General features: G+C 40.6%; 2 protein-coding genes across 5 annotated transcripts; one reads left to right on the top strand and one right to left on the bottom strand.

Moving 5' to 3' along the window:
• Positions 1-19550, bottom strand: LOC119211027 (cAMP-regulated D2 protein). 2 transcript variants are annotated; one of them, XM_037461628.2, is made up of 9 exons: positions 19500-19550; positions 12369-12882; positions 11360-11561; positions 10856-10986; positions 10024-10151; positions 9785-9903; positions 8788-8928; positions 8102-8274; positions 1-1367 (listed from the first exon to the last, which is right to left on the bottom strand). In XM_037461628.2, exons 2-9 carry the CDS (start codon positions 12846-12848, stop codon positions 912-914), a joined length of 1830 nt encoding a protein of 609 aa, XP_037317525.2. In that variant the 5' UTR covers positions 12849-12882; positions 19500-19550; the 3' UTR covers positions 1-911. The 2 variants fall into 2 exon arrangements, with proteins under 2 accessions (XP_037317525.2, XP_037317526.2); XM_037461629.2 differs by having other exon boundaries at positions 12369-12885.
• Positions 14488-27945, top strand: LOC119211022 (uncharacterized). Of its 3 annotated transcripts, none has more exons than XM_037461612.2 (19): positions 14488-14603; positions 19777-19994; positions 20330-20388; positions 21338-21492; positions 21577-21641; positions 21723-21816; positions 22176-22445; positions 22828-23112; positions 23415-23666; positions 23871-24182; positions 24279-24400; positions 24659-24878; positions 24973-25128; positions 25630-25817; positions 26259-26410; positions 26507-26764; positions 26991-27144; positions 27448-27580; positions 27781-27945. In XM_037461612.2, exons 2-19 carry the CDS (start codon positions 19986-19988, stop codon positions 27903-27905), a joined length of 3009 nt encoding a protein of 1002 aa, XP_037317509.2. In that variant the 5' UTR covers positions 14488-14603; positions 19777-19985; the 3' UTR covers positions 27906-27945. The 3 variants fall into 3 exon arrangements, with proteins under 3 accessions (XP_037317509.2, XP_037317510.2, XP_037317508.2); XM_037461613.2 differs by lacking the exon at positions 14488-14603 and adding an exon at positions 20462-20522 and having other exon boundaries at positions 19629-19994; XM_037461611.2 differs by lacking the exons at positions 14488-14603; positions 19777-19994 and adding exons at positions 20032-20244; positions 20462-20522.
• Positions 27946-27948: the final 3 nt, after the last annotated feature.

A 27948-nucleotide genomic window follows, 5' to 3' on the forward strand; every position in this document is an offset into this window, starting at 1 on the left:
TACCCCTAAATCTGCCTTTCAATAAAAGTTCCACTGATGAGAAATTAAGCATTTTAATAAAACACATCTTACCTTGGACATACATTATGCACAAGAATATTGCATGTTAGACATGAGCTCTGGGATTGAGACCTAAAATAAAATCAGTTAGTTATGAGTATTTGGACAATTAGACCCGCACCTGCCGCATACAGGAGGTTTACATCAATACATACAATTGAAGTTGAACAGAAACACACAGTTCACCTCCACCTCAATTCATTTTACTTGCTTTTTTTACTTGCTGTTGAAAACTGACCCTTTTCTCAAGTCTAAGTTACACTACTTTTTGGCAAATTTATTTTGATAAATTGTGCCAACAGATGCCTCTATATTCACACCACATTTTAAAGCTTTTGAGGCTTGGAGGTGGTAGTCACTGTAAACTCGTGTTCAGGTTGAATGGGACGTACTTTATGATTAAGGGTATCTTTGTGGCTCTGACCGGAGAGGCACAACCTACTGGTGAACAATAGAAGATAACAGAAAGTTCATATTTTTTAGATTAATAAGGACATTTGTTCTTTTGAAGAGAGGATAGGATAATTCTTAATGTTATCCTTTTACGTTGTTAAAGAAAAATGTTATTTCAAAGGAGGCACACAAATAAAATGATGATTTATATTTTCATTGATTAAAACAAATCTTGTCATTAGTAGTTTTAATGTAACATCTAACAATCTATGTAGCTAAGAAAAAATCTCCCACTAAAACTACATTTTACGAGACCAGATGTGAACACATAATAACGCTATGGTTTACTAGATGTGGCCGATAACACAATCAGTAAAACTTTATATTACACAAGGTAAACTGTGTAATAAAACCACGGATCTGTGTGGTCCGACAATAATCCGTTACACCACTACCTCTCAATAATAGATGCCAAGATGGTCCCAGAAGTCACATATATGGTCTCTGGTTCCCACTTGTGCATGTGAACGCACCGTCAGGTTCATGACTAGCCAGCTGCTGGTGTCGGCATAGCGCGGCCAAACTGGCAGACGCTGCTGGTGGCAGAAAGTTGTCTGTTGGGCCCGTGAGGAAGGGTCACCAGTGTGTGCAAAGGCGCCCCAGTAACACAGCATCCGATTGGACAGAAGCTTCTCTGATAATGACAGCGTGAAGTTGGCCACCGAAGCAGAGCCAAAGAGAAAGGGCAGCTCGGCGCCGTGACAGGCGTGCTCATAGCAGAAAGTCAGGCCGGACCACACGCGAGGGTCTGATGCTACGTGGTCAAACGTGTACATCCACACTTGGCTGCCAGTTGCTGTGCCGGCACGTGCCGAGCTCCTGGATGGACAAAGGAAGACGTAGTCCGTGACAATCTGAGGAAACCCAAGAAACAAAAAGAAATGGTCAGACATTTTAAAATATTTCAAATTAATTGAATGAACTTCAGCCATGCTAGTGGCTAGGCTCAGTTGATCAGTCAACAATGGCTTTGCACCGTTGAAGATTCTCAGCGTATCTTCCAGTTTACAACGTCTTTTTTTAGAAGAGGAAATGAATCGCACTGATTACCACAAGACCTACAAAGAAGCAGCACAAACTGTTGTTCCTTCTCAGCTGAAAGCATGCATAAAGAGTATGAAGCTAGACCATCTTCTTCTGCCTGTTACCTGGAAACCAGTGTGTCTTTTGTGGCAGCATGTAACCTGCGCCCACACAGCCCCACATCTCACACCCACAAACAACCAGGCTGACTGTAGGGAGCTGATGGACAGACACACACGCACACATATATATTTAATTTGTCTATTCTTACACCCAGGTGTCTGTTACACACACACATACACACACGCACACACACACACACATTGATGGATTTGTGGGGCATGTGGGAACACATTTTAGCATGTTCTACCGCTGAAGGGTTGTCATTAAGTGTACTACATTTACATTATTCTATGAAGGTTTGTGGTGTTAAAACAGTATCTGCACTGTACTGTACATTGATGAAACACATTAATGTTGACATTTCTTCAAATGAATGAAAATCAGCATTTCATTATTTACTGAGGTCAAAACAGTGACACAATGCCCTAATTAATTAGAAAATTAAATGGACTAGAATTCCAGTTGCTAATAATGCTCTGCTCTGTATCTCTTTAATTTTTCACCGAAAAAACAACCCGATAGGGTACTCAAGTTCTCCTCTGTACTTTCAGAGGTCTACAAGTAAATAGATCTTTATGCTAATTCCCCAAAAGCCTGCACCAGTTTGCATCAACTCAATCAGCTAATCCATGTGGCGTTCTCTCTGAGGTACATGAACAAGTTTGAAGACAATCAGCCAGACAGAACCTCTTCAGCAGCTCCATGGCAATGATAGCAGCCTCGCAGGAATCGATCTTCTGGTTCTCAATGAATCTCACACGAGAGAAGCTTTTAACACACACCTGACGAGCAATGATTCCGTCAACAATGATAATAAAGTTGTTGGCAATTTCAAAAAGAGAGTTAAGGACCAAGAAACTCCATTCTCATTGTTGATGAGTGGTGTTTTTGGATAAAAAGAGGGGCAATTTTAGTTTGCATCAAAGTGAAAGAGTTTTAAAAATGCTTAACACAACTTATAAAAGTGTAGCTAATAACTTATAAAAGTGCAGCTAGCTACCACTATAAAAGTGTGCATCTCTTCTACCAGATCTACAGACATCCAGGAGACTTGAAATCAGATTGAGTATCTTTTCTTTAACCAAGCTAGTCTGCTAAACTTGCTGTTGCTTCTGCTGTCTTTAAGTGAAACTTGACTGCTACTTGCTTTATCTGTTACCGTTTCTTGTTTTAAGCTAACTTGACTGCTAGTTGTTGTTGTTGTTCACTGATTAGTGTGGCAAAGTGCTCGTCGCTTTGCATTTGGACGAGTTTTGGCTGAGGGTAATCAACTTGTTGTTTCCTAACAACGGGGGAGTGGTCAGCGCAGCCGTGTAGGGTTATATTCTGAGTTCTGGACTTGAACCCAACTAATTCTCTCCTTCCCCGACTCGGACACTCAGGTGGCGGCACGGATCTCTGCATGTCTGACTGACATCTCAGTGGATGTCCGCTCATCACCTGAAGATCAACCCCGACAAGACCGAACTACTTTTCTTCCCCGGAAAAAACTCTCCCACTCAGGACCTGACTGTTAACTTCGGCGACTCCGTGTTAACGCCCACTCAGAGTGCCAGGAACCTCATGTGACACTCAACTCCCAACTCTCCCTGACGCCTAACATCGCAGCGACGACACGATCCTGTAGATACACGCTCTACAACATCAGGAGAATACGACCCCTTCTCACTCAGAAGGCGGCGCAGGTAGTGATTCAGGCGCTTGTCATCTCCCGCTTTGACTACTGCAACTCTCTGCTGGCAGGTCTCCCTGCTACTACCATTCGACCTCTGTAGCTCATCCAGAATGCAGAAGCTCGACTGGTCTTCAACCTTCTGAAATACTCCCACACCACTTCTCCGTTCTCTTCATTGGTTACCAGTGGCTGCCCGCATCCAGTTCAAAACATTGGTACTGACGTACCATGCTGTGAACGGATCGGGACCAGTCTACATCCAGGACATGGTGAAACCCTACATCCCAACCCGCACACTTCAATCTGCATCTGCCAAGCTGCTTGTTCCTCCCTCTCTGAGAGAAAAGCGGGACTCGGCGGGATCACGACTCTTTGCTGTCCTGGCTCCCAGATGGTGGAATGAGCTCTCCGATGACATCAGGACTGCAGAGAGCCTCTACATCTTCTGCCAAAAATTCAAGACACATCTTTTTAAACTCTACCTTGACTAAAACACTAGCAAACCGTAGCACTAACAAATGGTAGCACTTAAACTGTACTTATAATGGCACTTTTCTATAACATGTTTTGAAACTGTTTATTTGACAAATTGTACTTTCTTGTTACTTGTTCTTCTGAGTTTGTATCTCTATGTGGAAATGCACTTATTGTAAGTCGCTTTGGATAAAAGCGTCAGCTAAATGACATGTAATGTAATGTAGCTGTGAGCTTTGCACATCAGCCTCCTCTGGGACAGACTGGTTGAAATGTGTGGCGATCCCCCCCAGTCCTCTGGAGGGGTCCCTTTATGAAGAGATGTGTGTGTGGGTGCTAAAGCCTTTAGTTGTGAGTTTACGGTCTACCGCACTGTGAACTGCAAGTGAATATTAAACCTCTGCTGAGCCAACTCTCTCATTTCAACACTGGAAAAAAACTCAAAACCCTCAAATTTGGATTAACTGCAGCTTTTAAACATGTGCCAATATTAAAGATATGGTTTATAATGAGAGTTGGTTGGCACTTCAGGATTTAGGACAAATTGCTAAAACAAATACAGGCTAGACACTACCTAGGGGCACCTTGTCATTTGTAATAATAATCAACATCTTTGATTTTTAAGTCAAGAGGCTCATCTCACTTCACAGCAGGTAGGGCTGTTCACAGGGGCCCTCATGTGATCTACAACTTACCCTCCACATCCGGATAAGCAAAGTCTGCATTTTACAAATGGATCTCTATGCTCTGTAGCTAGGTAAGACTCCTGGAAATGTAGGCTGCAAAAACATAAATTTAGAATTGGCAACACAACCATATTAATGCTTGTCAGGGAAAGAGACGACTAGAGCCTCCAGTTGATATCACATGTTTATGTTATACACATTATGGAGGGGAAATGGTGTGTTTTGGCTCCAGACTGAGAAAAATCTGGAGCTGGAGCTCCCTCTGTGGACAAATCATGAGAACTGGGTTTGAGAAGAACATTGACTGCGGTAGGATGGTGATAATGCTGAACTTTCACTCAAGTTAATGGGCCATGCTGATGGCTCTTTGGTTAAAGAGTATCCACACTCAGAATTACCCTGTTCTCACTGAAATATGTCGGTTTTAAATCAGAAACTAATCCCATCAGCAAAAGAGAATGATCGTATTCGAAGCCATACAGCTGTGTCCCTGCCACACAGCGAGCTCCTGCTGGGTGGGAAATCGACCTGTGCAGGGCCGCCCGCCTCCAAATGGGTGCTTACTGATGCATGTAATGCGTGTGTGTGGCAGACTGAGTCTTCATTTTTTTCTTTATTTAAAGAGAAAATATTCCCTATTTGTAATGTTTCTGTTCAGTACTGCACTAGACAAATAACGACTTCATGAATAGCAACAGGCTTTTATTCCGTGGCTGGTACACACTGTGTGCGGTCTTAGTGACTGAATCTGCCCATCTGCTGTACTGCCCACTACTGTCAAAAAAAAAGCAAGCTATTGAGTGGTAGACAGTTGCCTGACACTGCCACCGTATATAGCTAGCAATGCAGAGACAAAGCCACATCAGAAGGAATGTTATTAATCAGTTGCATATTTGCCTTAGTTTGATCAAAAGCTGCCTTTTACAGTAGGAGCTGCAGATTTCTCTCTGAACTTTATATTTTGTCAGTAAGCTTAAATAAGAGTTGTTAGTAACAAAGGACATGCAGACGTTTTTGTGTCCTTGACAATGACCCTTCAGTCTCCTGAAAATCTTTTATCAAGGTAGCAGGCATGCCTATTTGTGTCTGGTTATCAACAGTGAATACTGCAGACTGCCATGCCTTTTGTGTATGTTTACAAACCTGAAAGCATAGATTCAGTCTTCCACTGTAAGGTGGTAGGTTAGGAAAGCTTGATCCGATGGAACAGTAATGTTATATACATTCATGTGGTTTTAGCAATAATCAGAATCATTGCTTGTTTTTTTATTAATGTTGGGATTGCTCACGCTGATTTCTGTGTTTTGAGCATCTGCACCAATCAGTCGGACCCTACGATAACAGAGAAAGGTGCTCTCTATCAATTTGGCACATCACAATCTCCTTTCAGCATCATTCTCCCTCATGTCGGCTTTTATCTGTCCCTCAATAAACTAGCTGCACTTTTTCACAACACAGTTACTTTTATATTAAATAAGGGGGACCAAACACTTCCTCACTACAAATGAAATCAAGATGATTTTGACATGGCTACATGTTTTAATCACATGAAGAAACTTTCCACAGTTTCCCAACACAACCAAGCTCTGCAACATTTGTGCTGACCTCACGGATACTCTGGAGAAATGCCTTTTTCCGAAGCGATGCAGGACGTTTGTGATAACCTGCAGTTGTACTTTGTGCACGGTAGGCTGTGACTGATTACTAATCATGTCCAGGGGGGTCCCCTCCTATCCCCCTGTGCCCCCCTGAGGCCGCTGCCTTGCACTTTTGGTAAAAACCTGAGAGAAAACTACTAAAGGTTTTCCTCTCCTTTTGTGTCGCTGTAAAAGAAAAAACTAAACACAATCCACTGTGATATAGATGAATGATAATCAAGACAAGGAGTCTACAGCCATGCAAGAGGAAAGTCAGCATTAGTTGATTAGCACCCAACACGACACTCAGCTGGATGTGGGCCACTCCGAGCGCCCCTCCTTGAGCAACAAAAAGATCTAAGAATAATTATAACAAATAACAAATTATACAAATGTTAAATATTTGGGTTTTTGAAATATGGAGTGTACCTAGTTATATGTGTAAAATATAATGTCTGTAGATTCAGCTCGGGGCCGAAGCGGTTTGGCTACGAGCTTGCGGGTCCTTTTCAGGGAGAAACAGCAGAGTGCGAGCACTCGCTGCACTCTTAGAAAAACCAACCATAACTCAGTAAAATCTCTCCTACAAGAGCCATTTTAGATGAAGGTAAAAGAGCTGAAGATCAACCTGAGCTGATAATAAGACAAAAGACTGGTGCGAAGTTTCTAGAGACTACACCAGGAAGGTTTGGCTAGATGCGCTCATGCTAACGACATATCCAGCTTTTCACGCTTTCTACTTGAAACATCGGGGAGAGCTACAGGAGTGAGGGACATGAAGCACCTGCATATGTATTATATATAATTATATTACACTGAGTAGCCAGTTAGGTTGACAACAATAACATTATCCAAAAGTGTTATTTACGGCTTTTCTTCGTGTTGGAATAAATGTTGCGATTGTTTACTCAAGACCAAAGTTGTGTATTGACCAAAAGATTGACTAACGACGATCCAAAATTTAAAAAAGTAATTTGTTGACAGTCAATATTGAAAACCACAGGTCACATGGCTATTTAAATGCTACAAAGAGTCATTTTGAGATATGTGCAGACAGTTAGTCTGAGCAACACTTTAATTAGCTCAGCACATAGCTTTAACTATATTGTATATTGTGGCATCACATGGGGCCAAGCGGTAGATGGGTGCTACTTCCCCTTTAAAGGACAACTGCGCCCTACAAAAATGGCACCCGCAGATTGACTACAGCTCCCAGAAGGCATCGCCACAGGTGTAAGTGTTTAGGCCACCTGATGAAAGCCGGACTTAAGGGGAGGATTTGGAAGAAGGGGCTGGCCACAAGGACTAAGCAGGGTGACGTTTGTTGGGTGAAATAAGAGCTTGTTATCTCCTTCGGGACGCTTTCAGTTGTTTTTTTGGATAATTATGTTTAACTGGAAACAGAATCCCTGAGTTTGCTGTGCTCCGACAGAATAAACCTTTTTTTTTAATGTCTTCATATGGAACTTTATGGTGTTTTTTTCACCTCTCATGCACTCACTGCTCTACCCTAGCTGGCCGTAAGGGCCGCCCGTGACCTATGACGTCCCTCATTAATTAATTCAAACAACAATAGTTTTTGAAAGCAGCAGTGTGCAACTCAAGCCCACACCAGCAGAACAAGAGCAAGATCCAAACAAACACAGGACTGTTACCAAGGAGAATTAATTTACCCAACTTTGAAATGTAGGCTAACTTTGTTACATTGCTAATTGTAACACGCGTACTTATTGTAATTTGTCCTAACCTAAGTAGTTTAATTGCCTAAATCTAACTAGATTACCCTAAAAATGGAGTAAACCTATGTTGGAAGAAACAGTAAATGTAGTGTATTTACTAATTTTGACTGCATTTTGGAAAAAGTGGAAAAAGGACATTGTGGTTTGAGTCATAGGGCCACTGACTAAACTGAGTTTGGATTAAAAATGTGTTGGGGCTTTAAATCAGCTGCAAATGAAAAGACTTCTTACCTGAGCTAGCATACCCCTGCGGTCAGCATCCCTGTACAGGGGCAGGTACTTGTGCAGGATCCGCAGTGCGTGTTGTTTAAAGATGGCGGTGACGTAGACAGCGCTCTCCAATGCGGAGACCGGCTTATTGAAGACTCCGTACGCAAAGATCACCCCCTCTTCTGAAGTCGTACCTGTAGGACAGAGAACAGAGCCTGTATCAGAGCTAACAGGTAGCCAGGGAGCTTTTTGTCATTCCCTTTCAAGTGTTCTGATTGTCACAAGTTGAAAAGACTGTATGCAGTCTTATATCAGCAGGAATTTGTCCTTCAGATTTTGCCTTTGATGCAGGAGGCTGTTTAGTTTCCCTTCAAGCAAGTACTCTGCCTTCAGGTTTGTTATATTTGCCATCTTATCTTAGGGGAAAAAAAAACAGTTTTAACGAGAACCAATGAGAAGCCACAGTGCCGCCATCATGAACTGATGGTAATTGTAAAATCAGACAATTGAAGTCGTATTAGGGGCAAAGGGGTTTACCAGTACTGCTTCACTGTCTTATGAACCTTCTATTCTCGATGTCATGCCACACTCTGACAAACTGTACTCAGTTACATGCTCAGCAGTATTTGAGGCATCTTTTATGGTTCCACTTTTCTTATACTCTATGTTCATGTCTGTCTGTCTGTGTGTGTGAGTGAGTCTTTTACCCAGCAGCACTGGCTTCTCCTTCTGCCAGTGGCCCTTCAGGAATGCAGTGACAGCTTGCTCTTTTATGAACTCCCCATCGATAAAAGGACCCCACGTCTCAAAGACCTCAAGGAACCTGAACGGGTTCACAACCTTGGAACCTGAGATCACAAGTCATATCGGTAAGATTGAAAGTACACTGCCCTCAGGGAAATCATTAAGAGACAAAGTAAAGAGGTAAACATCGCCATGCTAAACGCTACAATAATTATCCTGAGACTTTCCTCAAGCCATCATGATTTACATGCATGAGAATGAATCACTGCTCAAAAGCCTGTATGCAGGATATCACACTGATTTACATTTTGGAACAAATGCACACTCACCCATGCAGGAAAACATGCTCGTACCTCTTAATTGCATATATGTTTTTGTGCAAGCTGCATGCCTTATCTCCAGTATTTTATTCTTTCATACGAGTGATCATAGCACTAGATGTAAAAATGTAAAAATAGTTATTGGTATTGCTGGTATATCCTGTATTGTATTGCCTTTAAGGCATTTGCATGTCCTTTTTAACGTAAAACGGCTTCTGCCTTGTATCTTAACTTTTCCGGCTGGATGAATGAAATTTAAATAGATAAAATCATAGCTAAAATGTCTCGTTCACAGATGTGTTTTCGTTCAAGATATTTGGGCCTGAAAGTGAGTTCAGAGAAGCAGAAAACCGCAGAAGATGACCTAATCACACAGTCAGTGATGCTGATCAATATCCTTGTCAGCCCTGCAGACATATTACAATCATTTGGTGCTATGAGGCAGACAAGTCCTACTAATTGCCCCTTTGGAGGCCAACTGTTCCTCCGTTTTTATGATTTGTTACGCAACCAATGCGTTCTATCATCATCTTTAGCAGATAAATGACACACTATCCTGCGGTCTTGTGTATCTGCCTGGGCAGCCCAAGAGCGTCGCTCTAAATTTGGCAAGCGTGGGCCTGTGTTCACGGCCCCCTACTTGTTTTCATCTGGGCGGCCAGGACGGCCTGAGGAGCGAGAGACAGCAGGCAGACGATGTCGCTCACAGAGCAGTTTGTCTGTTTGGCAAAGTCTTTCCCCAGCTTCAATGCGTCGTGTCTGGGAGAGAGAAGCAGAAAATCATTAAAAAAAAAAATCACACTGATGGTATCTCAAAAAAAAAAAAAGCGAGGCACGCATCAGTAACAAGTGTCAAATTCCCAGTCACTGGTTCCTCACCTGCTCTTCAGGGGGATAGAGAATGGGAGGCTTTGCAGGACGGCCTGTTTGAACAGGGGCTTGCTGCTCTGGATCATCAGGTGAAGACTTACTGACTGAGCACCTGCACTCTCCCCAAATATTGTCACCTGATGACACAGAAAATAAACAGCCAAGAGTCTTGGCAATGTTGTCAGACACTTATAATTACAATCCAAGCCTGTCAGTGGCTGCAAAAAGCACTTCTCCTGAGCATACGGTTGAGTTGATTGATTCTGTGAATCAAGCAAAGCTAAATTCCCCTCATCTATTTACTTTCTCCCTCAATACTGGACCAGTTTCAGAAAGAGGTTGTCCCCATCAGTCACTTGGACACAATAAGATGCCTAGGATATAGATTAAAAATACCAAAAATAACCCTTTAAAATGTTGGAATTCTCTAAATACAAGTTGATGTCTGATGGCAGATAAATAGATAGATTTTGGGAACATAAAATAGCCCAAAATAAACTTTTTTTCTTTTTTCAAGTTGTAACGCTGTTTGATAATTAGAGGTGATAATTGCAGGCTTACAAAAGTGTCCGCTGTCATAGCCCCATTCTTCAGAATAGCTTCTTTACTTTGGCCTCAAGACTCCTTAAATCATCATTCCCCCACTGCATATTATACAAGTTTAGATTTCTTTTTTTTTTGTATGTTTGCTTTGGAGCAAAAATGGAACTGCAATCAGTATTACTCCCTGTAATCCCGTGGCACAAAATAAAATATAAATAAAATAACTCCGAAGGTGTGCGTGTGCGTGTGTGTGTGTGTGTGTGTGTGTGTGTGTGTGTGTGTGTGCTTGCTTGCTTGCCTTGCTGGGATCTCCTCCAAACACTGCAATACTGCGCTGGACCCAAAGAAGAGCAGCCTGCTGATCCAAGATCCCATAATTCCCAACAGCTGAGTGGGCGTCTTTGCCCGATACGAGAAACCCAAAAGCGCCTTTTAAATCAAGCACAGAGTCACATGATCAGAAATAATAGAATCCAGCAAGACCTTAATTTCCTCTGAGCTCCGAAATACCGTCCACACATCTCTGCTCCTGTTTACAGGCAACAAGCTTGATCGTTGACGCGCACATGCAGTCACACACTCTCACACACATACACACACGCGTGCACGCACACAGGCCCGCGTGCATGCAGGTAGGCACTCCACAACACTATCCACCACGACAAGCCAACTACAGAGCTCCAGTGCTTTAAGGGAAAGAATACTGGCAAATACAGTTGTTATTTTTGTGTCTTATGCTTTTAACACACATGTTACGGGGGAATATTTTGAATGAAAGTAAATCACAGGAGAACGTTCATACCCAGTCGATACTCCAGACTCACAACGACACTTTTGGTGGCATTGCTGAGGAAGCGCCCGTCATACAGCGGCTTGGAGGCAGAGCCAGCGATGAAATCCCCACCATGGATCCACACCATGACGGGCAGAGGGGCCACCAGTGGACAGCTGAAGTCCACATCCAGAGGGACAAAGACGTTGAGGTAGAGACAGTCCTCGCTCACCTTTTTGGGACATCAGAGGAAAAATCATTCAGTTTGTTAACTATTTTACTTAGTGCTAACTGTAACTTGCTTCTGTGGGAGACTACAAATATGAAATTATTAAATAGACCAAAATAACTACTTCGTGGGCAGTTATTTCTTAATAAATAGAAGCAGATCAAACTGTGTAGAGCTCTTCAAATTAGCTATTTTTTTTAAAACCTTAGACATTTAAGCTTCCCAAAATACGTTAAATTATAAAACTAGCAGGTTGACGGTTTTCCAGCACAACTGATTAGAGACATAGTTGGCAACTTCACAAGACATTTTACAATTGGAAAAACGAACCCATTTTAGATATGTTATATAACGAGTATTTTGAATTTTACTAAAGTAATCTCCAATGCAAATAGTAATATTTTAGACGTTTTTTGTAGATGTTTTTCTTCCGGCTGCAGGAAGAGATGGTATTGTGCATGCGACTCTCACAATGTGGAAATAAATCAGGCAGAGAGAAACACTATTGGAGCATAAATTGGGTGCGCCACCTCAATAGGAATAAACGTGTACCATTTTGGAGTGTAGAATTTGGTCCCTATATGGTAAGTGTTTTAGCTTATACTCTAAAAAAAAATGGGTTTCTCTGTCACTTCTTCAACCATCAACCAAATCAACAATAACTTTGATCTTCATGTTTTCAGTGCTAGGGCCTTTTTCCGCCCCCTCAGTAAAACTGTCCCACTTAACACAAAATGCAACCATATATTTATCCTAACATTAATCCTTACAACGACATGCAACCGAGTGAGAAGTGGCAGTGTTACTTACTATTCGAGGACACTCTTCAGTCATGGGTCCACTGCAGGCCTGCATGCATGATGCCCTGGGGAAGGAGGCATCATAAACCCCTGGCCAGGGACTCACGGGTCTGGGGGGCTTCCAACGGTAAGCCCCAACCGGGGGGTCTGCATACGGTATCCCATAGAAAATATGGGCCTTGTCCACTGTAACCCCCTTGATCTGGCCGTCTTTGGTCACCACCAGGGGTCCAGGTGCCCCGTTTGTTTCCCAATTGACTGGCTTGATTTTGCTTTGCTGAGAGATTGAGCCGGCCGCAGGGCGTCCCACCTCCCTGAGTGAGTTTATCCCAAAGACTTTGTTGATGGTAAAATGCTCGTCTCTCACTTGTAGCCCAGAAAGGATACTCCTCAGGAAGCCGACAAGGTCGTCATCATGTCCTGTTGCCTCTCTGGAGAACAGGGCCAAACTTAGCATGCACAGCAGCAGCAAACAGTGACAGCTCTCCATATTGCGTTGAAACACTGTTATTCTCCTCCAGGACCTGCTGATCAGATCACGATTTCACTTGAATTATGGTACAGCAGAGGAAAATACAGAGTCCCCCCCCCAACCCCCATTACCCTCCAGCTTGAAACTCTCCACAGACTGTGCATGCTTGTGACTTCAATTTAGTTGCTTGTTAAGATTTATTGGACAAAAGCTGCCCTGTTTGTTTGCTGAGTGGTGTCCAGTAGACAGAGACGTTGTGATGCGGGGCCACTAATATAGGACGAGTCGTCTTCCCTTTGCTTAATGTAAATCACATGTTACCCCCAAGGTAAATAGGGAAAACGCGGCAGGCTTCACAAAAGAGTATGTGTTGGTACAGTTTGTAAATCGTCTTTCAGGTTGGTCAGTTACTGATGTTTAATTGAAGAAAATATAATTGCAATGAGTAGCATTATGTGAATCTCCTCACTGCATGATCAGCATCCATTTAAAAGCCCTTTTTTCCCTTTTATTCACATACAGCGAGCAAAATAAGTATTGAACACAATTTTTAAAAGGTGCTATTGACATGCAATATTCACCAATGTCCACCTCCAAACTTCAACTTGTTGGTATGGCGTTTTCTGCGGTGCCATTTGAACTAGTACACACTATTTTGGCGTGTACTATGGCATCCAAGGAGTTCATTTTTACTCTCATCTGACCAGACTATATTCTCTCAGTATTTCACTAGCTTCTCCAAATGCTGTTTAGCAAACTTTAAACGAGCTTCGACATTTTCAAGCATCTGCTGAGTTAAACGCAATGGCAGAAAAGGTTAGGAGGCCAGGTGGTGCTGCTACAGGTAAGCAAAATGTCAACGTTGAAATGAGGTCTAAACGTCTAAGACCTCATTTCATCGGTTAAAAAGTGGATGAGACATCAATGTGCCAAAATACAGCAATTTGAAGTGTTCTGTTGTAACATAAGGTTGAAAGAGACTATATTATCATTAAGATTTTCATAATAATTAATGAATTGGTTGGCAAAAACAGTCCAGAGGAAAAATAGTCCCCGTACGTGCATGTAAACAGCATTGGGTCCCGCACCATCTCATTCATTCACATCGCTCATGACGTCCACCTTAATTGTCTGGTTGCGAAAGCTCGCATTGCCTCAAAAAAGATCATTTATGGGATTTCCAGGGGGTTTCCGGCGATCACTACCGACCTAAAAGCTCAAATGTCAACTAAAGGTCGCGCAAAATCTAACCCGTTACTTTGAGTGCGCAGTGATATGGAACGCTCAGATCAATGTGAACAGCAACTGTACATTATCGCTGAATAATGCACCCCCCGTGACTCAATCTCAACCAATCAGAACGCTGTATTTCATCAACCCGTGTTATAATGTGTAATACAAAGAACTCCAGCATTGTAATAAGTTTCGGATGAGTAGTTATCTTGTTTGGGATGTAATAAGTAAACAAAATGTATTCTATCTAGTATGCAAGGTTTTTTTTATTATTTCTTGCACTTAGACTTAAAAAATAATGGAGCGTAAAGACCAAATCTATGTAGCGGCTTTGAACACAATCTTTTACACACAAGGGTTCTGAGACATGTGAAAATGAGGTTCTAACAGACCTGCTCCTATCATATTATACTGTCATCATAAACCATCGCACCGACTTTGCTTCTTTCCTGAAGTCTTTGTGTTTTCCCTCAAAGGTTTCTGTGGATGGTGGTTACATCTGATGGTGGTTGTCCCAGCAGTGGACCTGCCTTACACCTGGTAATACTAATTTCAATATTTAAATCATTTCTGAATTGAACATACTGTACAAGTCTATCATTCGTACACACCTACTCCTGCAGTTCTCCCTCAGGTGAAGGTATTTTTTATTGATTTTGGGAGTTTATTCTGTGCCCATGTGAGGGTTTTGGAACAGAGGATGGTGAATGTGTACAGACTGGGATTTTGGGCTATTCAAAATCAAATAAATATATTTCAAATTAAAATAATTATTTGAATTGAATGAACACGGTGGTGCCAGAGGAAATTGCACTTGTTCTTCTGGTTTTGTATGCTTATGGTTGAAATGCACTTATTGAAAGTCGCTTTGGATAAAAGCGTCAGCTAAATGACATGTAATGTAATGTACGCACTCTGACTTCTCTTTACAAAAGTAAAGAGTGACGATGAGGGAGATGCAGCCGATTTAAGATCGGTTTAACTTCATCTTAAACAAATGTGGACGTCGTTTCTTTGTAAACATCTAAATTAATGATATAGCACACAGTAGAGGATGCGACATTTCCGTATTAAATATCAAGTTGAAATGTGGTCTAAATGTAAACGTCGTTTCAAACGTCTTTTTTGACCAATTTGCAACGTCTCCTTAACGTCACCCATAGACGTCTTTTCAACGTATTTTCAACGGAAACGCGCTCGCTGAGAAGAAATATAAGAATCAAGAACTAATCGAAACTAGTTCGGTAAAGTTAGCAAGATATTGACAGATTCAGATTTCACGGTTCAATAGCTCATCAGCGAAAGGACGATGAAACACAAACGACACCTCCTTGTAACCGTAGTTATGTCGACAACATGCTACAACCCAAATAACGTATAATTTGACCAACACGGACCAGTGCAGAAGCTGTACAATTCACATTGATCTTAACGAGTGGCCGCTCGTGAGACAAGTGCGCGGACCGTGAGGCGAGTGCGCAGGGACCGTCTGCAAAGTGCAATGCGGAAAAACATATTACAGAAAAATTCAATAACTTCCCTATTATAAACGCTAGAACCACCAAAACCATGACATATGTCCATGGGCTTGTACTCATTGTACTACAACTTGTATCTTGTTTGAAAAAGGCTTTTCAGTATTTTTAAAGAATATTTTTCCATTTTTATTGCAAATACCATTCAATAGCTCCACTATTATAGATGGGAGAGCCACCAAATTGAAAGCATATGAACATGAGCTTATACTTGTTGTACTACACGCTTTACTTTGTCTAAAAATAGCTTTTGAGTATTTTATAAGAATATTTTTCAATATTTTTTGCAAATACTGTTCAATAGCTCCACTATTATAGATGGGAGAGCCACCAAATTGAAAGCATATGAACATGAGCTTGTACTTGTTGTACTACACGCTTTACTTTGTTTAAAAATAGCTTTTGAGCATTTTATAAGAATATTTTTCAATATTTTTTGCAAATACTGTTCAATAGCTCCACTATTATAGAGGGTAGAGCCACCAAATTGATAGCATATGAACATGAGCTTGTACTTGTTGTACTACACGCTTTACTTTGTCTAAAAATAGCTTTTGAGTATTTTATAAGAATATTTTTCAATATTTTTTGCAAATACTGTTCAATAGCTCCACTATTATAGATGGGAGAGCCACCAAATTGAAAGCATATGAACATGAGCTTGTACTTGTTGTACTACACGCTTTACTTTGTTTAAAAATAGCTTTTGAGCATTTTATAAGAATATTTTTCAATATTTTTTGCAAATACTGTTCAATAGCTCCACTATTATAGATGGGAGAGCCACCAAATTAAAAGCATATGAACATGAGCTTGTACTTGTTGTACTACACGCTTTACTTTGTTTAAAAATAGCTTTTGAGCATTTTATAAGAATATTTTTCAATATTTTTTGCAAATACTGTTCAATAGCTCCACTATTATAGAGGGTAGAGCCACCACATTGATAGCATATGAACATGAGCTTGTACTTGTTGTACGACACCATTTACTTTGTTTAAAAATAGCTTTTAAGTAATTTCTAAGAATATTTTTCAATATTTATTGCAAATACCATTCAATAGCTCCACTGTTATAGATGGTAGAGCCACCAATCTGATAGCATATGTCCAGGATCTTGTACTTGTTGTACTACACCCTTTACTTTGTTTGAAAATGGCTTTTCAGTATTTTTAAAGAATATTTTTCAATATTTTTTGCAAATACTGTTCAATCGCTCCACTATTATAGATGGTAGAGCCACCAAATTGATAGCATATGAACATGAGCTTGTACTTGTTGTACTACACCATTTACTTTATTTAAAAATAGCTTTTAAGTAATTTGTAAGAATATTTTTCAATATTTTTTGCAAATACCATTCAATAGCTCCACTGTTATAGAGGGTAGAGCCACCAAATTGATAACATATGTCCATAACCATGTACTTGTTGTAGTACACCCTTTACTTTGTTTGAAAATGGCTTTTCAGTATTTTTAAAGAATATTTTTCCATTTTTATTGCAAATACCATTCAATAGCTCCACTATTATAGATGGTAGAGCCACCAGAATCATGGCATTTGCACATGGCTGTATATAATTGTATCTGTTCCTGCTGTGGAAATGAGGACCTTCCCAAACCTGCTGTTCATGTTGTTTGGGTGAGAAAATGTTTCTACACATTAGGGTATAATCTGAGTTGTGAACAATCCGTAAATAACCTGGACTGAGCTTCAAAGAATAACATTAATCAAATATTGCTATAATGCCTTTATGCATTTCAGGTTTCCTTAAGTTGCCATTTTCTTAACACATTCAATGTATTTATTCCCATGTAGATTCAATGTGAAACCTGCTCAAGATGGTTTCACACGCAGTGCCTTGGAATGACATCAGTCGAAATACCAAGCAAAGGCACCCCTTGGTATTGTTTGTTGTGTAACAGCCAGTCTATACTATAGAAAGGCAGACTCAAGCTAAAGTTTTGAGAAAAAAGTCAGGCACAAAAACATTAAAAAAAAAATTAGTTCAGCAAAATATATGCAACTGAATTGAACATTTGTTTATAGCGTAACTTTTTTTTATTCCTTAGACCTGTTTAAAGTCATAAAAATGTTGTTCAAGCTAAAATATATGTTTATATTGTTATGTAATATTTCTTTGAATTAAAATAATTCGAGTGAATAAGTTCCAATGGCTCTTATCTTAATATATGTATTAATATTTGTATTGGTCAAAACCAACGTAAAGTATGAAACATAGGTTTACAATTGCAGTAGTTTGATCAAATCAATGATACTTGCAGACTAACTAATGACAACTGGGTTGAGTGTTTTCAGGAAGCCTTTAGTTAATATAAGATTGTGTGTCTGAGTCTTTATATTGATTTATAAAACTGCTCCATAACAAATATTATGTTTTATGAAAATCAAATGGGATCGAGTGATCTTTGTTTGAAGTTTAATGAAGCTACACTGCAATAGAATGTATTTGGATTATACTCAAAGAAATTATAATCTAAATTGTATCAAAAAAACTATTGATGGCCTGGTTCTGGTGGTGCTATCGTCCATGACATTATTTGCCAAAAATATTGAGTTTTATACTTTGAAATTACTGAAAAGCCATTTTTAAACAAAGTAAATGGTGTAGTACAACAAGTATAAGCTCATGTTCATATGCTTTCAATTTGGTGGCTATACCATCTATAATAGTGGAGCTATTGAACAGTATTTGCAAAAAATATTGAAAAATATTCTTTAAAAATACTGAAAAGCCATTTTCAAACAAAGTAAAGGGTGTAGTACAACAAGTATAAGCTCATGTTCATATGCTTTCAATTTGGTGGCTCTACCATCTATAATAGTGGAGCTATTGAATGGTATTTGCAATAAAAATGGAAAAATATTCTTTAAAAATACTGAAAAGCCATTTTCAAACAAAGTAAAGGGTGTAGTACAACAAGTACAAGATCCTAGACATATGCTATCAGTTTGGTGGCTCTACCCTTTATAATAGTGGAGCTATTGAACTGTATTTGCAATAAATATTGAAAAATATTCTTTTAGAATACTTAAAAGCTATTTTCAAACAAAGTACAGGGTGTAGTACAACAAGTACATGGTCATGGACATATGCTATCAGTTTGGTGGCTCTACCCTTTATAATAGTGTAGCTATTGAACTGTATTTGCAATAAATATTGAAAAATATTCTTTTAAAATACTGAAAAGCCATTTTCAGACAAAGTAAAGGGTGTAGTACAACAAGTACAAGATCCTGGACATATGCTATCAGATTGGTGGCTCTACCCTCTATAACAGTGGAGCTATTGAATGGTATTTGCAATAAATATTGAAAAATATTCGTAGAAAATACTGAAAAGCCTTTTTCAAACAAAGTACAGGGTGTAGTACAACAAGTACATGGTTTTGTACATATGCTATCAATTTGGTGGCTCTACCCTCTATAATAGTGGAGCTATTGATTGGTATTTGCAAAAATATTGAAAAATATTCTTATAAAATACTGAAAAGCCATTTTCAAACAAAGTAAAGGGTGTAGTACAACAAGTACAAGCTCATGGACATATGTCATGATTTTGGCGGTGCTACTATTCATAACATTGGAGTTATTGAATATTTCTTTTAGTTATTTTTTTACGCATTGTACTTTGCAGACGGTCCCTGCGCACTTGCCTCGAAAGCGACCGCATTTTAAAAACAAAATGATTCCTTTAGCTCGCTGAGCCGTCTGTTCTGGTAAAATGAAGGTTAATTCGGGGTGTAGTTGGTAGTCGACCTCACTACGGTTACAGAGAGGTGTCGTTTGTGTTTTAATGTCGTTTCGCTGACGAGCTATTGAGCCGTGAAGTCTGAATCTGTCAATATCTTGCTAACTTTACCGGACTTCGAAACTCACCAACAGATCCGCTGATGATTCAAGAGGGAAATGTGTTAAGAGGGAAAAGTGCATGTCATTTTGAGAAATCCGGTAATTTTTCAAAATAAAATATTTTACATTAAAAAAAAAGGTTTTCTATTTATCTGCGGCCCGGTGGTTGGGGACCCTTGGTATACGGTAGTCGAATGCGCTTGCGCATATACTGGGGGTTCTACGGTGGTTCACGTTATGCCTGTAAAGTGAAGCACACGTTGAGCCAGCGCAGCAAACTATGTCTATATTGCATTTTTTACAGCTGATATAACGCCTCAACAGCACGACCGACGGAAACAATGCAGCAGCATTCCTGCATACCAGCTGCAACAGAAACGGCAGTCCGACTGACCAGCACTCCTTTGAGGCCACCTACCGTGATTGGCTGGTGGTGTGCTTGTAATTAGCGGGACAACGAGACCCAGCGAGTAATAAAAGCTCGCTTCAGCTACACCGCCATTTAAGAAAATAATGAGACAGGTTTATACCGTTGTGTTTCTAAATGATATACTTTGAATCCATCTTGTAGTATTAATCTCAACAAATACATGTTTCTGTGAATGAAAAGTGCTTTGATAACCATGATAATGTAAATCCATGTCAACATAGAAAGTCAATTTGAGTGGGTGCGTGAAGGCAACGCACACCTGAGACTCATTAGTGGTGTGACGTTTCCAGGCAGCGCTCACTTTAAAACAGAAGCTTTTCTTGAAAGAATTAAGACGACAATGTAAGAAAAAGAAAAAAAAGTAGCCTCCTGGTTTGATAGCACATGGCTCTCGAGCTCAGTGATTAATCCCATTTTATATTTTCAGGAATTCCCTGCAGCTGTCGTTAATCATTTTCATACTGGTGCCACATACGATATCTTTTGGTAAGTAGCATCCCAACACATGACTTAAGATAAAGCTGTTACATGGAGACATTGCTATTGATATTTCCTGCAGGAAGTTGTGACGACATTTCCTTCTCAATCTGCTGGATGAGTGAAGGCGGTGCTCTGGAAAGGTATATGGAAGAAACCACGCATGTTTGGCTTTATGTTCGAAGGGAACCTTTCATCAAACTACATTAACACAAACACAATTGCGTTCACTTTGACAAGTCTGCCAATTTAGACATGGTGTAACATTCCTGGTCAGATTTTATGGATAGTTTATTTTTTCAGATACATGCATTAATTCAATTTAGATCGAGGCTAAACCTCGTGGTTGGATGCTAAAACATATCACTTTAAAATTGTCTCATTGCAGGAATTTACATTTTTATAGAGAATTATTTACTTCTGTCTGCTTATCCCAGGAGAAAAGAAATTATTATAAAATATACTGAATAAAGTCAGCGACTCCTTATGGTGGCACTTTCTCTAGGTCTCAAAAGTAATGTTGTATTTGTTGTAAGGTATGAAAACTACAATATGCAGAGAAGTTTCCAATGTGTTTCAGCCAGATGCTGACAGTACAGTGCAGCTTCTCACAGGCGTTTGAGGTGTTCAAAGTGTCCTCCGCAATACACTGCAATGCCACTGTTTCATCTTGATTTCTACCAAGTAAATTAATCAATTGGGCAAGTATTGTTATTCTGTATCTGGAGATACTAGATTCCAGGTGCAATGGAACCATATAATTTTGGACAATGTAAAATGTACCTTAGACAAACTGTGCTAACATAGTCAGACTGGTATTCATCTGAAAAATATCTAAGTTTTAAAATGTTGTCCATCTGGTGAATAGCTGATCTACGGATATGATTTGAATTTTCCATTCTCTTTTAAGGTGGGAAATTGGATTGCACCACAGTTTAATTACTTTCCATCTTTTTAGGCAGAATGGAAACGTATGGCTCAACGATACGGCACTGAAATCCATCAGGGGGGAGGGTAAAGTTACCTCACTAACAGTGTCCCCAGCTGTAGAAAACAAGCTAACGCTTCAGTACGGCGGCTATGTTCAGTCATGGACTTTAAGATTCACACCGCGTAAGCATCTCTTTTTAACTTGGAATTATTGTTTTTAACCCTATAATCAGTAATTACATTTTGACTTAAATGTGCTCATGTAAGGTCCTAAGTACACAATAGTCAGAGGCCAGCAGAAACCCGTAGAGCAACCAACAAGTGCAACTAAGGTAGATCTGGTACAACGAATACAATTGCAGATGGAAGTCCATCTCTTTGCCAACTTTGACGACCCCTTGTTCTCTCTTCAGGACTTACTGGCATCAATGAGTCCCACCGAGGTGTTTGCATGTGAAAATGGGACATTATTCTTCCATCAGGATGAAGACTTCTTCCTTGCTATTGGTGAGATCGGGGTTTTTTTGCATTTAAAGTGTGGTGTCTTTTTTTTATTTTACTTTGCACAAGTCTGATGGTGTTGCAATAGGTATTGATCCAATTTTTTAACTTCGTCAGAAAGAAAAGCGGCTTAGTTACCCAAATGTAAATGGTTTCAAGGATGTTTATATTTATGTTGGTCCTTCTTTATCAGCCTGTCCAGAAAATGATATTGAAGCACTTTGACCAGACTGACGCTAGATCGTCCTCAAATGATAGATGACCTTTCCTCTACTGCTGCACTACTTGTCATTAGGTCAACACGAATGCATAATTCTAAACTAATATTTCTTTGTATGATGGAAACTATTTTTTGCTCATCGTAGGCCACTCCAAGAGACTCCCTGTTAAGCTAGAGTCCAGGTCTCCATCTATGTTGCTGGTGTCCTGGGGGGAGAACCACCCTGCATTCAGCAGCAGCCACACAGTAACCCTGTACTACGTTGAACTGGGCTCCTTCAATGCTCTCGGCACGGATACCATCAAAACGACAAACAACCACTACCGCTTCACAGCTTTGAATGCCTGCAGTGCCTATGTACCGTGTGTGGAGATTCAAGGCACCAACTCCCTCATCTGCATCTCTACCATTACCGGTACAGTCATGTTTGGAAAGATAAGCTGACATCCATAAATAATAAGTGGAACAAAAACAACGCAAACTTATTTTTTCTAATCAATACTGGGAATATGTATATTGGTAATTTCACAAATTGTGACACAGAGATATTTACCAAGTAATCATTAGCTATGTGTCTAAAGCAGGGGTTCCCAACCCACGGCACTTGGTACCGCGATGCTGCGATTGTTATTTATTTACAAATGAATGCAAATGCATTCTGGATGTTGCAACTGTTCATTTTAACTTGCGTTTAGTAAAATGAACAGAGTGATATTGTCGAAGTTGTGTTCACAGCTTGTTTATAATTCTTGGTTTACAATGAATTTTAGTTAAGCTTAAAAATGCCCTCCCGACAGACCCAGACCTTCCAAACAACTTTGAGGTGACGTCATGGAACAGCCACAGCATATCACTGGCCTGGGACTGCCCGGAGAAGTTCTCCTTCTTCCTCCTGACTGCCTTCTACCTCAATGGTGTGGACCATGTCACAGAGGAGGTGCTCTTTTTGGTCAAGGACAACTTTGAGTTTGTCTTGTCTGATCTGGAGCCATGCACCAAGGTTAAATTTGGCTTGCAGACGGTTTGTCAGGCTGGGATAGAGTCCCGCTATAGCAAGATGGTCCTGAACGATGGGAACTCAGGTAAGCCTTTTTTCCCATTCCATGTAAAGGCCACTGTTCAGTATAGTGTTTTTAAAAGTACAATTTTCTTTAGTATAAGTGCTTATGGTGACACTCATAACCACTAAAATGGTATTTGATATTGCCAACTACACTGCTCCAATGGCAATTCAATTGCACTTCTCTATTGATCAGGTAAGTAGCAGAGGGGGTTGTTAATCAGGTGTGTGTGTGGTATCTATTTCAGAGAACAAGCAGCTCCTGTAAATCTCAGATCTTGAATATAATGTAGTGATTAACATGATCCCCTCTCCAAACTTCAGATGACTCCAGCATCGAAGCGTTACGTCAGACATCGTTTGGGCCTGACAATTACACCCTAAGCTGGGAGGTGAGGAACACCTCGTCCATCTCCATGTTCAGAGTCTACCACGAGGAGGTGCTGCAGGGTCCCACACTCCTCACCAGTGCCACTGTGGGGGGGCTGCTGCCATGCCAACAGTACCAAGCCAAGGTGGATGCGCTGTGTGGAGATGACGTGCTCATGAGCTCAAAGGTGGTTACAGCACACACAGGTAATGCAGAAGTAGATGAGATACTAGTAATTATCTGTATAGAGAAAGCTACGTTATGTCTTTGTCAATTCGAACCAACAGCTGAGGTGCTGCAACCTATTTTGTCTGTGATGCAAAGTTAAAGTAATTTCATTGTTGCGGGAAACGTGTCTGTCAGGTTTTCTCTCAAACTATTTTATCACTGTTTACATACTGTGTATCCAGGACCTTACGGTGTGTCTGAGCTCAGATATCGCACAAACGACTCCACCGCCCTGTGGATATCACGCACCCACCAGCCAGCTGTCACCTTTTTATACGAGCTGTCCGTGGAGAACGGTCCCACCATGCAGAGCAGTCGTGTGTATGTCCCAGAGGTGCATCTCCCAGGAGTGGAGAAAGGAAAGACGTACCTCCTTGACGTGTGGGAGGAGTGTGGGGGACAATGGGAGTCAGAACGTTCACAACTGGATTTTGAGGCACCAAATTCCTCCTTCGGCCTCCAGATCAGGGCTGCTGGACATGTTTTGGATGAAGGTCAGTCTTTTTGGTTTGAGATATCGTGAGACCCTTGATTTGATCTTTAACTTTCATTATATACTATAACTGTGTTTTCCATTTGTGTGTTTGTAGAAATGCAGTTTGATTTCTCCCTTCTGGGTCTCTCAATGATTGTCCCCTGGTCCCTGCCTGAGGATCTACTGGAAGACATGTCCGAACCAAGAGCTAAAATTGAAAATATTTACAAAGCTAAGGTGAAGAGAACTGAAAAAAGGGTCTGCATGTCCAGTTCTAATTCCTGACCACTAGAGGCCGCCACAAACATGACTGTTTTGTGTGCTAATTAAATATCACTATATTTTATAACTTTTTGCTAATTTTGCATGAATATATTTTAAGAATAATTTGCTTGTCAGTATTATACATGTTTTTTACATTGTTTAATGTATGTTATTGAACTGAAAATAACATGTACAAATAAAATCTACTTTTGATTTGTTTGATCCATTCAGATGCATGAGCTCTTGAAAGACTTCAGTCAGCCAGTTCGCATTGAGCTGGTCTCCTTTGAGCCTGCAGACGATCCAGATAAAACAGTGGTTCTGTTTATGTCTTATGATGCATCCGAAACTGAAGGGGACGTACCCCTGTCTGTTGAGGATCAGCTGGATTACATTCACTCCCTGAAGACTGACGACGTGACTGTCATGGATGGGGTCATTTACTGGAATGGTAGGTGATGGAGAACTTGCTTGACTGATTAGTCTGTGATGGACTTCAAACATCAGTGCTTTCTATTAATCTTATTTGGCTCTTTGTTGGTCAGGTCCAGATCTGTGTGCTTCCTCCAAGCAAACTTTATGTCCTCTTAACTCTCTGTGCATAAACACTCTGGGCTCCTACACCTGTGTGTGTCAACATGGCTACTACGACGTGAGCGCAGTCATGGAGCCTCCTGTGGCTTCACATCCAGTTTGCAACGGTAAGCTTCTTTTTTTAACATGTATATTTGAAATACACGCCACCTTTTGAAAGGTGTGGAAACTTGTTAGTATTTACATTCGTTAAAAGAACTGTTTAGGTCCCCAGGAATATGATACTGTGACTTCTTTATTAGGCCTGTAAAAACAACTTGGTTGACTTATTGGTTTGACTACTTCAAATCAAGGCAATATGTAAACGTTGTTACTTTTTAGTGATAATGGCTGTTTTGTCCATTTAATCCAGAGTAATAAGGGTTCTCTAACTTGAAATATGGGTAGTTGAAGTAGGATTGTTCATCTGCTAAGAAGTGAGAATTTTGTTTGGCAGTGAGTGAAAGCCCCAATAAACAAGAGTTCTATATAAGCCAGAATCTTGTGGTTACCAGAGGAACTGCTCGCACTGTGGCTTAAGCATTCAGTTACATTTGTGTCATTTTTTTTTAAAAGGCAACCAACTTCTGTATTGTTGCCTCAATCATGTGATTCTTTGACTCTGACAGAAAAGGGGCTTTTCAGCCAGTGTCTGGATAAAATGGTGGCTGGAATAGCGAAGCCTTACCTGACTTCTTACATCGGTGGAGAGGTTGACGTGAGGTTGAACGACGGCCGGTGCACTGTAAATCAGAGTGATGTGTTCTACTACTTCCACAGCTCACGAAACGCCTCAGAGTGTGGAACACAAAGGCGGGTGAGTGAATGATTCCGTGCAGGGTGACACTTATTACTTGAAGTAATTTTAACATAAATGTGTGTGTGTGTGTGTGTGTACATATGACATTGAGACATTAAGAAGCAATAGTTTTTTTTTTTTTTTGTCTTATTTTCATATTATGTGTGGTCACTGAGTGGGTTTAAGCAAACTACTAAATATGTTATTATATGAACTGCAACAAGTGAGACTTGTGTTCACTGTAATTGAGATGGTTTTTTTTCGAACAGCATGACAAATTAAAATAATTTCTCGAAGTAGCAATGCATCTCTTGGGTAGCTTATACCAGAGATTCAGATCGGCGGCATGTCACAATTGTCATCAAACGACATTTGAACTATGAATTGCTAAAATGATCGAGGGGACGCTCCCCCTGCCACTTTTAGAAGTGAGTTTATCAGGTGTCTGGGTGTGTCCAGGTGAACAAAACTCACATCATCCTGCAAAACACTCTGACTGTGACCTTGACCAGAGAGCACACCATCACCAGGCGGGATCTAAAAGTTGTTTGGAAGTGTGTCTACCCACGGCATTATATTCGCAATGCTCAAGTCAGTGTGGACATGGAGTGGTGAGAAACATCCTCATATTCTGTCTCTCTGCTGGAATTTTGATTAAGCAGCATAACAGATGAAACAATGGGAGCACATCCTTTCTGTCGTGATAGGCTCACCTCCATCTCCTTGGTGGAGTTCAACTCTTCACTACAGCTGGGCCTGACTATGACCCTGCACACCGATGAGTCCTTCACCTCTAGCTACAGGGATGTTGTAACCATGGAGCTTGAAGACACCCTGTTCTTCCAGGTCACCCTGCAGAGCAACAACTCTTTTGCTTCAGATGTGCTTCTGCAGGTGGAGTCTTGCTGGGCCACTGAGAGCACCGACCCGTATGATGCAGCCCAGGCTATTCTTCTTCAGCATAGGTAGGTGGAAATGTTGCACTGAAGATATTCATTAAATTAAAAATAATACTCATTTCATTCATTTTAATTTGTAAAGTATTTAATTCACACAAGATTGTGGTTCGTTCAGTTAGACTATTAATTTAAACATGGAAATATCGTATGTGAAATTATCTTTAGCAGGTCAGTAGATAATTTAATGATGCAAAATGGCATTTCTAACATAATTCATCTTCATTGTCTGCAGCTGTGCTGTCGACAACACGTTTCGCTGGCTCTCTGTTAACGGCTTGGCACAGATGAGCAGATTTTCCATTCAAATGTTCACCATGCCCAAAGGGCTGCCACTCTACATTCACTGCCAGGCCAACATGTGTGGACAAGTCAAGGACTGTTCAAAGGTAAACTGAAGGGTCTGAAGTAGACCGGCCAAGTCCATGTTGACATGGTTTCAGCTGTTCCAGTTTCCATCCATTCAAGCTACTGCTGTATGCAGTCTAAAGTTCACCTTCCTCGGTCTATATTTTCAACAGGACTGCAACAGATACGCATCAGTGTAAATCTCTCATAATTAAGGGCTGCAACCAAAAATGCCACAGCTCTTCCCATAATCTCTGGCATTAACTGCAATTGGGAGACTTAAAACTTTGATCAATGTTGGCAATACTGCAACATAAAATTAACCTGGTCTCATTTTGTCTTAGAATTGTACCAACCAGCAGCGCACCAAGAGGTCCGTGAGCCAGATAGGCAGAAAGGGGAAACAAGCTGCTGTTGTGTCTGTTGGACCTGTGGTGGTCCTCAACAGGAAGGGAACGAAAGGAGTCCCTTCTGACTGTGAGTTAATGTTGAAGTGCAGACTACATGATCACGTCAACCTGCATCTGTAGCTATATTTGGACAATGTAATGCTATTTTGTAAAAGCAATTTGTATCTTTTTGACAAGTTGTTTTGTTTTCAGTATGGATAGTCATGGTGCAAAGTCTGTACATGAACTCTGGCTCCAGTTAACTGACCTGTGTGCCTCTCGTTGCAGGGACGGCGCACGTGTCTATGATCTCTATTGTGGCCGGATCAATAGGACTTTTGGGAGGAGTCGTACTTGTAGTGAGTGCAACCAAAGCTGTGATGTCATACTATGAGGGTCTTCAGCTACAATAAAGTATTTGGATCCCCATTTGTGAGTGAGTTGTGTGAATCATCA

This window comes from Pungitius pungitius, chromosome 2 (genome assembly GCF_949316345.1).
Source record: "Pungitius pungitius chromosome 2, fPunPun2.1, whole genome shotgun sequence".
Taxonomy (NCBI): Eukaryota; Metazoa; Chordata; class Actinopteri; order Perciformes; family Gasterosteidae; genus Pungitius; species Pungitius pungitius.